Here is a 12,957-nt window from a genome sequence, read left to right as displayed (position 1 = left end):
AAAATATGATTTAAATTCCAAAAATAGAAAAAGCATCTTAAACCATAATGAAAGTTCTAAAGTTATCTCTATCCCAATTTTTGAATAGAACCAAAATATAATGCTCATAAATTCAAGAAAAACCACATATTTAAATTTATAAGGTAGTAATATGTACATACATATATGTTTTCGTTTATATTGCTTTCCTTATCAAGTTTTTAGTGCCAGCTTATTAAATATTTGTGCAGACCACAAGTCAATATAACCAAATTTTAGTGCTAAAACAAAAATCTAGAACTTAAGAAGTATTTGCCATCTGCCCCTTGCTTATAAAGAATGATATAAACCTGAAATTATAGTTAAGATCTTAAAGTTTTCCAATTTGGAAAAAATTAAAGCTAGTACTCGACTAGTCTTGATTCACTTGGGGTTCTAAAACAAGAAAACCCAAAATACATTTAGATAGTCTGCTCCAGAAAAGGCCTTTAAAGTGGGGGAACTAGACGGGTAAGGGAAAGAGGAAGAGAGAGCGGGTCTTGTGTAACCTAATCTGCTGGGAGAGAGAGCGAGAGCGGCGAACAAACACAGGCAAACAGTCGAGCGACAAGGAGAGACAAACAGACAGAAAGAGACGGCAAGAGGCAAACAATGAGCAAAGCAGCAAAGCAAAGCAGCAGCAAAGCAGAACAAAGCACGCTTGTTCGTACATATTCCAAACAAGATCTCTTCTCGCCGCCTAATCAACAACGTAAAATAATAAATAAAAAGCAACCAAGAACTGCGCAGCAAAGGCAACAAAGAAATGTGCCTCTTTTTCACCCTTAACCCATGGCAAACCAAACCAAACCAAACCAAACCAAACCAACCCAATGCAGTGAAGTTAGATCAAACATGTCCGATAACAACAAAGATCATTTCGGCCTGCCGTGAGCCTTTTAAGAACCTTTCGTAACTGAAACCATAAAAGCAGTGCGGCCTGAGCGAGACGGGTGTATGTGGGAGAAACAGAGACAGAAAGGGAGCGAGCCACTAAGGCAAGCCCCAAAAACGCGGCCAAAATCCACCACTCGGCCCAAGAAACTCAACTCGTTGGGCTCAACTCTACACGCGTCAGCAGCCAAAATTCAACATGTGGGTAAACACGGGGACCAAAAAAAAAAATCACCAAAAAAAGCAAAAATCTACGATAAATGTTGATATTACAGTTGAAAATATGTATTTAAAACTATTTCTTTTTTAACTCTTAATTCATATATCTAATTGATCAAAGATCCTTGATATTTTGGCTTTGTCTTATATTATTATTGGATTGGTATATTACAATCGATTTATTTTATGTGAATATGTTTATAAGAAAGTCAGTAATATGTTTTAGACAGTCCATAGTTCAAGTAGTCACCATGGTTTGCTATGCTTTATAAGAATTTAAAATATTACAAAAAAAATAGAGAAGCTTTTTAAAATGCAATGACATTTCAACTTTCTGTATATTACGTAGCTTATAGTTCAAGTTAGACAAGTTCGACTGTAGGCAGAAGGTAAAAACACACGCGCTGCTAGTTTATGACGTCGCCATGGGCAACGAGGCCCCGAAACATCACCGATTCCCCTCCGTACTGTCGATGGCCCATGCCCCACCTATTTCCTCTGGCTTTAAAATTAAAATTATGAAGAGAGGCGAAGAAAAAGCGCATACTAAAATTAAAACTGTTGATAATACAGGCCCCAGGGCCAAGCGAAATCATGGGAGGTGGTTGTGGAGGCGGCGGTAGGTGGTTGCGTGTGCGTTGCTTTATACAATTACGTAGCTCTATCTGAAGAACCCTAAGGTGACATATGGGGCGTGGGGAGCGGAACTTGGGCTTATGTCATACTACTATATAGCACACACCTTGGGAGTGCGCCACTAATCGGGGGATGGGACGACGGGACAAGGGGCTATGCTGATAGGAATGGGGACATTTAATCTGTTTGCATTATTCTGATACGACATTATTCTCCTCTATTCGCGCTATTTTGTAACTTTTTTTGTGTTCATAATATATCGAACTTTACTAATGGGTCTAATACCGGTATTATTTACATTGGCTTTATTTTGATTAGCACTACGTAATCAGTTTTTTTGTTTTAATCCGTGAGCATCTATATACATAAGTAGCTCTTCGGCTTTTGTTATACTAGTACTTGAATATTATGTTACTGTTGTATAGGTTTGACTTGAAATCCGGTTTCTTTTTTATATGGAAACAGTTCAGTTCAGGTTTCTTTCACCACCACGTGTTAAAAAGGGTTGATATTGCAAAAGACAAAGGAACATAACTTGTAAATGGGTTTTAGCTACGGCATTATCTTGGTTATATTTTAAAGATTATTATGAGCAGATTTTAAATATCCCTTAATATTTCTATATGGGATTTTGAAATGATGAAATAAGGTTTTGTTAACGTTTATGTTTTTTAGGTGCTTTTATAATGGATTCTATGATATTTTCGTTTCTTCATAATATCTACTAATCAATAATTATGACTTTGATAGGTTCATATTTTAGCTTTAAAACGTAGTAATTCCAATTGAAATCAGGTTTAACCCTAACATCTGGTCTGGGCATTCTCATGACAACCACGTGGTTTTAAAGGGTTGGCCTTTCGAACAGATACTCTCCGCTTTTCCAGCGTATTTTCCATTTGACCAGTTTCCTTGTGGTCGGTCACCTTTTTCCACGCCAGTGATATGAATAGTGGATAATATTGTGACTTGGAGATTTGCGTTTGGTGGTGTTTGGACGCCTCTCGAAATACATTTTCCAATTCGGATGGTGGTGACTTTGCATGCAGCACGAAATTCTCATTCTCATTCACTGATGTGTGCAACATTTTGCCTTTTCGCTGCCCAAGCACAGAAAGAAAAAACTGATGACATGATGCTCAATGATGATTTTACATAATATTTTAAAGATATTTAAAACTATCTAAGAATTATATAGAAATATTAAAATTCATTGGATAGCGCAGGGTGTCGAACCTGAACAATCTCTATAACAAGCTGTTTTTTTTAATTTTTTCAATAAAAGAAACGTAAGCCTGTTGTCTCTGTAGTTTATTATGTATGTTTTAGGGAAAGATTTTATTAAATAATTCTAGGTTATTTTTTTTTTGAGCTAGGGTTCTTCATCTACTTTTTCTTCCAGCCGGTGGTGGCTTCTTCTTTCAGCTTTTTCTGCGGGCGGGTGTTTCTTTTTTCCATTTGGGAAATATTGGTGGTGTGAATAAGCTTTTAGCGAAAGGCTTTTTTTGCTTAGCCGGGTGGTAGGTTTTCCGCATCAGTCTATATATTTTATTTTGGCGGGGGTGGCATCTATGGCTTCTTCTTCTTCCCACTCGTCCTCTGTTTTTTGTCGTTCTTCTGCTTCAACAACATATGACATTCAGACAAAGAAGAAGAGGCGAGGAGAGTCCATTTTCCGAATGTCCGATAAGCGCAGCCTGCCAACATCATCATCATCAAAGAAGAAGGAAAAGAAGAAGAGGCGAAATGTGGGGGAGAAGAAGAAGGAGAGGACGAGGAAGAAGCAGCAATTTGATTGCAGAACAAAGAGAAGCGGGCACAAAAATCTCTGCCACACACACACACACACGCGCGTAGAAACACAGAGGAAGATGAATAAAAAAAAACTTCAAGTGGAAGCAGCAACAAGAAAAACAAAAAAAACGAGCGGCAAAAGAGATGAGAGTAAAAAAAAGCCGTGACGCCATTGCTTGCTGCAAAGTGGCATAAAACAGATGCAACAACACGGCGAAGTAGGGGCAAAGGAGAAGAAGAAGAAGCAAGTGAAATTCTTATCAGTCAAATTTGTTCTTCCTTTTTTTTTTTGTGCAAGCCAGACAAAGGAGAAGCAGGCAGAAAAGAAAAAGAAAGGGGAAGGGCAGTCACTCCTCTCAATTAGAAATCTATTTGCAGAAATAAATGCAGCAGAGAGCGGGATGCCCACGAGAGAGAAAGAGAGAGGAGTAGGAGAGAGAAGCCCGCATTATTGCGAAGCCTCTGTAATGCACCAATACACACACACGTGTACATAATGCATATAAGAAAACCAAGCCAAAGAAATGCAGACCCTTCAAAATTCACTTTTGACCAATCTTAAATCAAAATAACTTAACTGACACGTTTTTTTTTTTAAATTAAACAATCTTAAAAAAGTATTCACATAGAAGTGAATACATAAAACATGAAATGAAAGTTTTAAAATAGTGTTTCTAAGACAAATGTATAACATATAACGAAAAAATTTTGAAATCTCACAAAGTTAGCTATTAATATTAACATTTTAGACTGTTAAAGCATCAACAAGACAAAATACCTTAAGAAATCTTAAACATTACGAAAAGAGAATAAGAAAATCCATTCTTCTGCACGCGAAACGTTAACAGAAGGCGTAACATTAACAGCTGCACCAAGATTAACAGTTGCAGGTAACATTTAGCTTTTAACAGCGCAATGCAACTAGTTGGAACAATGACGTCGACGCTGGCTGCGCTGCCTCCCTCTCTTATTTTTTTGATTTTCCTTTGGCTTTTCATTTTCAATTTCATTTTCTGCCACTGCTTCTGTTTTTGTTTGGTTTTTTTGTTGTACCGCTTTTTTTTGGTTTTTTTTGCCGGTTTTGTGTTGCGCGCACATTTTTTTACACTTTTATTTTGCCTTTTTTTGTGATGTTTTGTATAAATAACAAATTGATTATGAAATCGCTGGCGAACTGTGTGTGTGTGTGTGTGTTTAGATCAACTACCAATACATTCGAGCACTTTGTGCTTAACCCTTCAAACATGCCATTATTTTTGGAGGTTATATCAATAATAATCATAGTAGTAACGAGTACAGCAGGCAAATCAACTAAACAATGGCAACTTAGCGACTAAAAAGAACATACATACACACACACACATACACACACACCTCCATCCCCAACAAAGCTCAACAAAGGGGTTAGAAAGGGGCGCAGCGGAGGGGGCGGGGCGGCGGAAAAAAGATAACAGAAACGATAATCAAAAGCATTTAACTAAACAAAGCTCTAAAAACAGAGGGTTTCAAGTCAGAAAAAGCTGCAGAAATTTCAATACCCTTGCTATAATATTGTTACTTTAATTCATTGCTTGAAAAAAAAAATTCCATAAAGACCTAAAAAATATTTCTATTAAATAACGTAAATTTAAAACAACTATTTTCACCTTTAACTTTCCTAATTTTAGTAGATTTTTTATAGGATTCGATTTTTTAAATAAACTAAAGGAAAAGTAGAATGTTTATAGCTTTGCACACATCTGTTTAGAAAATTCGTAGAAGTAGCGGTTATTCATAAAGGTGGAATTACAAAAAAAAAAAAAAAACACTTAACTTTCAACCAAACCGGCAAGATAAAATGCTATTTCCAAACATTATCATTTGCATTATCAGTGGTTCATTCTGGGTAGATATTACCTCATCGGCACAATCGTAAGAAATTCATGGCAACATGCAAGTGACACACTTGTCGAAACCGAAACACCACTATCACCTTTTCAGGGGTGAGTTTTGCACATTGGAGTGCAAATATAGTGGCTTGCAATACCAGGGGGTATAGTCAAGTATGTAAACCTATTCCTATTGGGAGCATAATGGAAGGATCACACTTCCTTGAAGATAGTAAATTTTAGTATTTTATGATTTAGTTTCTGCAAAAACCCTTTCTGTTGTCTAAAATTTAAATACGATTTCAAAGAATTGGAAACCAGGTATCAAAGAAATTATACTGAAAATGATGCCTTCTTTCAAACCATTTATAAAATTGGGATTCCTAACTCGATGAAATTTATTTGATTTTTTACAAATGTGCTGTAACGTTGGTAATTCAAAATAGCTCAAAGATTTTATTTTAGAGAATATAAAAAAATGTTGTTTTCACTATAGTGATGTTTTTAACAGACGCTGGTATAATTTAAGGGATTTTGGAAGCTTAGAAAAACTAATTCTACTATTGAGAGGATTTATTTGCAAGTTGTAACCGTCTGAACTGTAGAAAGTTGAAATAATATATCATCCTATGAGGAGTTTCCTATTGTACTCACTTTTCGCATAGTAATTTTTTAGATTGTAACTTGTGCCTTTAACCCCGTTAACCGGTATTAAATTTGAAAAATATACCATCCTACTAGGAACCCAATTGTACTAATTTTGTATATATATATTGAATATACCACCTTACAAGGAACACCATTTTGTATTCTAATTGCTTCTCGCGGAGTTACTTTGTGAGTTGAAATTTGGAAATATGTATACCATCCTATAAGAAACCCCATGTTCTACAAACTTTTCTGGGAGTAATTTTGTAGGTTCTAACTAGTAACCCTCTGACCCTATAAAATGTTAGAAAATGAGAAAAGTACTATCCACAAAGGAACCCTGTCCCAATATAACCTTATAAGATATTTATAAAAAATTGGAATAATATACAATCCTACAATGAACCCAATTGTACTCTCATCTCCCTATATAAACTTATGAAATGTTAGAACACTCGAAGAGTATACCATCCTACAGGGAACCCTTATATCTCTACTTACTTCTCGCGGTGCAGCAGACAGATGCGATCCTTGGCCACCTTCAGCTTCTTGGCGATGATCTTCTTCAGGCTCTCCACGCTGATGAACGGCTCGACGCTGACGCCGAAGTTGCCGCCGGTGGTGGTGCTGATGTTCAGGTTGATCGTCATTGGGGATGCCACCACGGCACTTGTTGTTGTTGTTGTTGTTGCTGATGATGATGATGTTGTTGCCAAACGCTGCAAGTCGCCGTTGTTGTTGTTTGTGGTGGTGGTGGTGGTATTGCTACCGCTGCTGCTGCTATTGTTGCTGCTGCCACACCCAGCTGCTGCTGCTGCCTCGTTTTGGCCATCGGCAGTGGCCGAGTTCGTGGCCGCTGATTTATCCATGTCCGGTGTTTTTCTTTTCTTTTTTTTAAGAGGTTTTAGAAGAGCTCTTCTTTCGCTCTCTCTCTCTCTCTCTCTCTCTCTGTTTCGCTATCACACTCTCTTAAGAGGACTTCACAGGCAAAAAAATAAAAGCAATATCTCTTGTAAATCGCGTAACGGCACACTCGCGGCGACTGCGGCGACGATAGTAGCTCAGCTCAGCTCGGTTCGGTTCAAATTGCCAATCGATTTTCTATACACACCACACCTTGCACACACACACACACACACGCACACCAGCACACGCGCGGGCGACGTAACGGTAACCGTAACGTAACGAACGCCGAAGATGATGATGATGATGACGAAGAAGAAGAGAGGCCGCTAATCGATTTTCGGTCTATCTAGTTTGTGGGGCGGTGCGGGGGCCGGGGGCGGATTACGTGAGAGCGACGGCGGAACGACAGCAACAACAACAATGTCGATGTGTAGGTGGTGGCGGGGGAGGCGGTAAATCTCTGAATCTCTGCCCAGGTACGCATGTATGTGCAAGAGGAAGAGGAAGAAGGAAAAAAAAACCCGTATTCGCTTGGCTATTGAGCTATTTTATTTTAGCTATTGAGTCCCGGTGTTTTATTTTGTATTTGATTTTTATTTTTTTCGTATTTATGTTTGTTCACCTCAGTTCAGTTTCGCTGCTGCTGCTCACCGCGCGTCTCTTGCTTTTTTGCTTTTGACTTTCTGTCAGTTGGTGTTTCTGCAACAACCACTACGCACACACACACACACACTCGGCCTGGAGAGTCACACACTGGCAAGTCAAGCGGCGCCAACCGCCAAAGAGCATCTAAACGACTTGCGGGGCTCGAAAAAAATCCACTCCACGGCTAGAGGTGGCGAAACATCGATGACATACATCGATGTTTTCAAAGCATCGGTGACATCGATGTTTTCCATCGATATTGAAGCTCTCTCGCTCACGCTCCCTCTTTTCGGAGAGCAAGAGCAGAAGTCTTCTATCTCGCTTTTTTACTCCCACTTACGTTTGCTTACGTTCAAACACAAAAATACTAAAAAAAAAAAAAACGATTTCGTGGGTAGAAAAACCATCTCGTATTAGCTGGAAATGCAATGCTCTCATCCTTCCAGCTTACATTTAGCTTGATATTTAACCCTTTTTAGCTAAAAACATTACACACAATAAAAGGCTTAAATTAATTTGAGTTTGGCGCCAACCGCCAAAGAGCATCTAATCGACTTGCGAGGATCGAGAAAAAAAAACTATCGATGGCACTATCGAGGAATCGAATATTTAGCTTCCTGAGCCACCAAAAAATTATATAGTGAATTCAAAAAGAAAAGGTAAAATCATTTCTTTTTTATAGACAATGTATGTATATTCAACAAACACATCAAATTTCTTCGTTGAAGATTTGGCGGTGTCTTCATTGAAGATTGATTCCTTTTTAATCTTTGATTCCTTTGATCTCCTTTTAATCATTTATTTCATCATTAAATATGATAAACAAAACATAAAATACGAAAGAAAAATTCAAAATGGCTAATAATTTAAATAATTTAAAAGAGCTGTACAAAAAAGGAAACTATCGATGGCATCGAATTTGTGTCTCCCAAAACATCGAATGGGGCCACTATCGATAGTTTTCCAGCTCAACTCCACGGCCCCGGGAAACACACTAAATATGCCCGCAAGGCATGTTCGCTCGGTTAATTGGGATTTTCGCAGCACAGCCCCACTGGTGCACGAACTATCGATAGTTCGCCTTAGACCTGGGCGAACTGTTCTCGATTAATGGCGCCATAGATATCGAGTGCCGCGCATCACAAGATACATCTATCTCTCAGACTAACATTACTGAATCATCTATGTATTTTCATTAGATCTTACAAATTGTATCCTAATTTAATTTTTTACAAACTTTTTTACCGAACTTTCGTTGTATTTTGAGGACCTAATATAAACACATCATGGAAGCGGATGGTGAGTTTCCCCGACTTATGGCGATGGGTTTCCCTATAAGGAATCGCGATCCTCCCGCTTGCAGGCCCCTCCTCTGGAGTGGATCAGGATCAGAGTGGTGGCAACAGTCCCCAGGAGGGATCTGTTGTGCCGGCAGTGCCTGGCGGACAATACGGTGGCGCCCATCTTAATGTGGATGAAGACCGGAAACTGCAGGTCCGAAGACAACTGTTGTTGCTCATCCATGGCCACTGGTGCCGCCAAGAGGACTGCCCCATCCGAGATTGCTGGTTGATTAAAACGGTGCTGGGCCACATGACCACTTGTTCACGAGCCTTGGACTGCCCCTGGGATCGTTGTTTCTGTTACCGGACGACCCTGTTGCACTACAGGAACTGCAGAGACCGTGTCTGCATTATTTGCTCCATAAACCAACGACGGGCTATTGTCATTCCCGTAACTAAATACTTAAATTAAAAGCAAATCGAATCATTCGTTAATTACCAAAGATATAAACTAGAATATCCATTAAAAGTCATTGCTTTTATCGTTTAAAACCGGATATTAATGAAAATAAAGAATTAAAAAAATGGTTGTTCCGAAACCCCGAAATTTCATGATTGCGCATTGCAAAAAAACCTCTTTTGCCCGATTTGAATGACACATTATCCATTATCCATTAATGGAATTTGCAAATAACACAAACATGAAAAAGACAAAAAATTGTTGATAAGGGAATTTTGCTTAATTGTGCTGAACTACAAAAGAGAATATGTTTGGGATAGAAAATCGGAATCCCCAGTGTCTTGACTGGCAAAACGTAAATAAAGGCTAGAATGAGGAATGTCGTACCTCGTTGAACTTGTAGTTTAATTTTCAATCCAACAGCATTCAAATTTGGTAATTTTATTTTTAAACAATTATTAAATTCGAAATTTTGTTAAAATTTATGGCGCCATAAATATCGAAAGCGGCCCACCACTATATTCGTCGTTTTCTCAGTACCGAATACGGTCTTACTAAAGAACATTTCATTTGATTTCATTTCATTTAATCTTGCAATATTTTCTTTTCATTTTATACAAAGACGAATTTTGTTTTTTTAAAGATCAAGTACTAACACATTCCACAAAGAGATTCATCATGGAAGCGGATGGTGAGTTCCCCCGACTTATGGTGATGGGTTTCCCCCTAAAAGGAATTGCGATCCTTCCGCTTGCAGGCCCGTCCTCTGGAGTGGCTCAGGACCAGGGTGGTGGCCACAGTCCCCAGGAGGGAGTTATCCGCGATGGAGGCGCCGCTGGCCATGCAGACGAAGGCCGAAAGCGACTAATCCAGCAACAACTGGCGCTGCTCCTCCATGCTCACAAGTGCAAACGCAAGAGGCAGTGTCGTGTCAACCATTGCAGGACGATCAAAACAGTGCTGGCCCACATGGCCACTTGTCGTAAAGGCAGTGAGTGCCCTGTGACTTATTGTGCTTCATCACGGCATATCCTGTTGCATTACAAGACCTGCAAAAACAGTGACTGCTTTTTTTGCTCCTTTGTTCGACAGCGAAACTGAAAATATCACTGTGCACGCAGTGACTATACATACGTACACACGAAGAAATGAAAATCTCCTATGATGGTCCGATCGTAACGTTTGACACACTAACCGGAAGGCATCGCAAAAACTATTTAAAATAGAACCAAATAATATCATTTGTAAATTGCCTAAGAAATAAACCAGAGAATCCAATAAAAATCATTATTTTTATCAACCAGAACCCAATATTAAAAATACAAAAACAATGGCTTAAGAAATTGGGAGAATATAAAATATCTTTGGAGAGCACTGATTTTTCTAGCTTGGATGAGTCTATGTCTGACGCAATCATTATTTTCGGTCCCTGCTTAAGCTGGCACGACGCATTCAATGTCATCCGATAAGGGAATATAGTACCACGCAATGACGTTCCGAAACCCCGAACGGTCATTATTGATCATTATAAAAAACTGTTTTTTTAAATCTCTCTTTCCTTGGCATATAAACCTAATATTGAACAATTTTTGCTAAGTTTTGCAAAAGAAAAACATTAAAAATTGGATATTGGTAATATATAATTTTGTTTAGAGTGATGGGAATCGTAAGCTTAAATAGCAGCTGGCCAAAACAATTGGTCTTTTAGCTGTACGCCTTGATTTGGCTAAACTACGATTGAAAACCCGTGTTTTGGATGACAAAATGCAAATATCGGTTCGATTGACAAGTGTCATACCTCGTTGAGCTTGTTTAATTTTCCATCCATTGGCATTCAAACCTGGACACTTAAATAAATTGTCTTTAAAGTGATGGGGACCGTTAGCATAGGAAGTAGGCTGCTTAAAACAGTCAGTATATCAGCTGTTCGCCTTGATTTGGCTAAATTACGATTTAAAAAGCTCCTGAAATAAAAGCATTGGAGTAAATAGAGCAAAATGTAATTTCTTCTTTTCCGCCCTAAAATATCAGTGATTTGACAGGCACATCATACATCGTTGATCTCGTAGATGCATTTCCAATCCGATGGCATTCAAACCTACAATTTTTTTTTTATTATTTTTGAAAGCGTTTTCAAATTACGCATAGCCGTGAGCGAGCTCTACGATTGATGGCGCCACAGTTATCGAACGCAGCCCACCACTAGATACGTCGATTTCTCAGTACCAAATACGGTCTTACTGAAGAACGTGAATCATTTGATTTAATGTTGATGTTGGAATACAATCTCAGCTTTATTTGGCCCAAGACGAATCTCATTTTTTATTTGTAAAGACCTCATATCAACACACTCTACAATGAGATTCGTCGTGGAAGTCGATGGTGGAGCTGGTGGCCCAGAGGATGGTGAGTTCTGCTTGCCAGTGGTGATGGGGTTTCCCTAAATGGTATCGTTTCCTTCCGCTCGCAGGTGCGTCTTCCGGGGTCCGGGATCAAGGTCAGGGTGGTGGTGCTGGCACCGGTGCCCAGGAGGAAGTCGCCATCAGCGAGGGCACCGCTGGCGATGTACCGGCGCTGCCTGGCGGACAAGCCGGTGGCGCCCGTCGCTTTGTGGACGACGTCAAGAAGCGGCAGATCCAGCGGCAACTGGCGCTGCTCCTCCATGCCCACAGGTGCCGCCAGCCGGAGTGCCTCGTCAACTTTTGCCGGGACATGAAGGCAGTGCTGGCCCACGCCATCCCCTGTCGTCGGGGCAGGGACTGCCCCACCAAGCATTGTGCCTCCTCGCGGCAGATCCTCATGCACTACAAGATCTGCAGAGACCACGACTGCAGGATTTGCTCCATTTTTCCAAGGAGCATCCCGCTTCCGGAAACTGAAAATATTTAAAATCAACCTGATCAAATCATTTTCTGTAAATTACCAAAGAGAAAACAGAATATCGAATAAAAATCATTATGTTAACAAGATTCCAATAGATAGTATAAGAAACTGTGAGAATATCAAGTTGCTAAGAAACAGGGACCATATAATAATTAAGTTTTATTTATAGCTGTAATTTTATTTCTCGATTGTTGTTGGCTTGGCCATATAGTTTTAAAAGTTATAGACAAAAAATGCATATTAATTTTGGGTTATTTCGTACTGTATTGTATGTACTTAAAATCAAAAAAATTATTTTAATCAATGATATAGAAAAAAAGAACTCAAAATAAAAGCATAGTGTGGCTTGCATATTTACCCCAATTTGGAGTTCACTGGTTTTCTTGTTTTTTTGGTAACACTTTTCTAAGTGAATGATTTTTTAAAATAACACATCAACATACCTCGTTGGGCGCGTAATTTAGTTCCCAATTAAATGGAATTAAAACCTGGAAAAAACGTTAAAAATGCAAAAATTGGTCAGAAAATATATTTTTTTTAAGTGAGGCGGATTGTTAGTATAGGTTTGCAAGCTGCTCAATACAGTCGATCTTTTAGCTTTGTACGATTAAAAACCTCTAAAGAAGACGATTTTTTTTAAATTTATAAAATGATTGTTTTAATTTCCAAATACAGGGAAAGTGTGTACAAACTAAAGGAATAA

General features: G+C 38.9%; 4 protein-coding genes across 4 annotated transcripts in view; 3 read left to right on the top strand and 1 right to left on the bottom strand.

The window, feature by feature from the left end:
- The window catches only part of LOC119555938 (midnolin homolog), a 39,075-nt gene extending 31,295 nt beyond the window's left edge, over positions 1-7,780 (bottom strand). The window contains exon 1 of the mRNA XM_037867644.1: positions 6,579-7,780. Coding sequence (XP_037723572.1) covers positions 6,579-6,946 — 368 coding nt within the window. The 5' untranslated portion in view covers positions 6,947-7,780. The remainder of the gene's footprint in view (positions 1-6,578) is intronic.
- A 976-nt stretch (positions 7,781-8,756) lies between these two features.
- On the top strand, positions 8,757-9,458 carry LOC119557525 (histone acetyltransferase p300-like). Its single transcript, XM_037870298.1, has 2 exons — positions 8,757-8,927; positions 8,992-9,458. Exons 1-2 carry the CDS (start codon positions 8,915-8,917, stop codon positions 9,381-9,383), a joined length of 405 nt encoding a protein of 134 aa, XP_037726226.1. The 5' UTR covers positions 8,757-8,914; the 3' UTR covers positions 9,384-9,458.
- A 455-nt stretch (positions 9,459-9,913) lies between these two features.
- On the top strand, positions 9,914-10,677 carry LOC119556809 (histone acetyltransferase p300-like). Its single transcript, XM_037869262.1, has 2 exons — positions 9,914-10,062; positions 10,129-10,677. The coding sequence occupies exons 1-2, from the start codon at positions 10,050-10,052 to the stop codon at positions 10,470-10,472; spliced, it is 357 nt and encodes a 118-aa protein (XP_037725190.1). The 5' UTR covers positions 9,914-10,049; the 3' UTR covers positions 10,473-10,677.
- A 929-nt stretch (positions 10,678-11,606) lies between these two features.
- On the top strand, positions 11,607-12,346 carry LOC119556799 (histone acetyltransferase p300-like). The gene is made up of 2 exons (XM_037869237.1): positions 11,607-11,777; positions 11,842-12,346. Exons 1-2 carry the CDS (start codon positions 11,729-11,731, stop codon positions 12,258-12,260), a joined length of 468 nt encoding a protein of 155 aa, XP_037725165.1. The 5' UTR covers positions 11,607-11,728; the 3' UTR covers positions 12,261-12,346.
- The last annotated feature ends 611 nt before the right edge of the window (positions 12,347-12,957 follow it).

This window comes from Drosophila subpulchrella, chromosome X, assembly GCF_014743375.2.
Source record: "Drosophila subpulchrella strain 33 F10 #4 breed RU33 chromosome X, RU_Dsub_v1.1 Primary Assembly, whole genome shotgun sequence".
In the NCBI taxonomy this organism is placed as follows: Eukaryota; Metazoa; Arthropoda; class Insecta; order Diptera; family Drosophilidae; genus Drosophila; species Drosophila subpulchrella.
The sequence above is the reverse complement of the archived record's forward strand: the minus strand, read 5'-3'. Positions and strand labels throughout refer to the sequence as shown.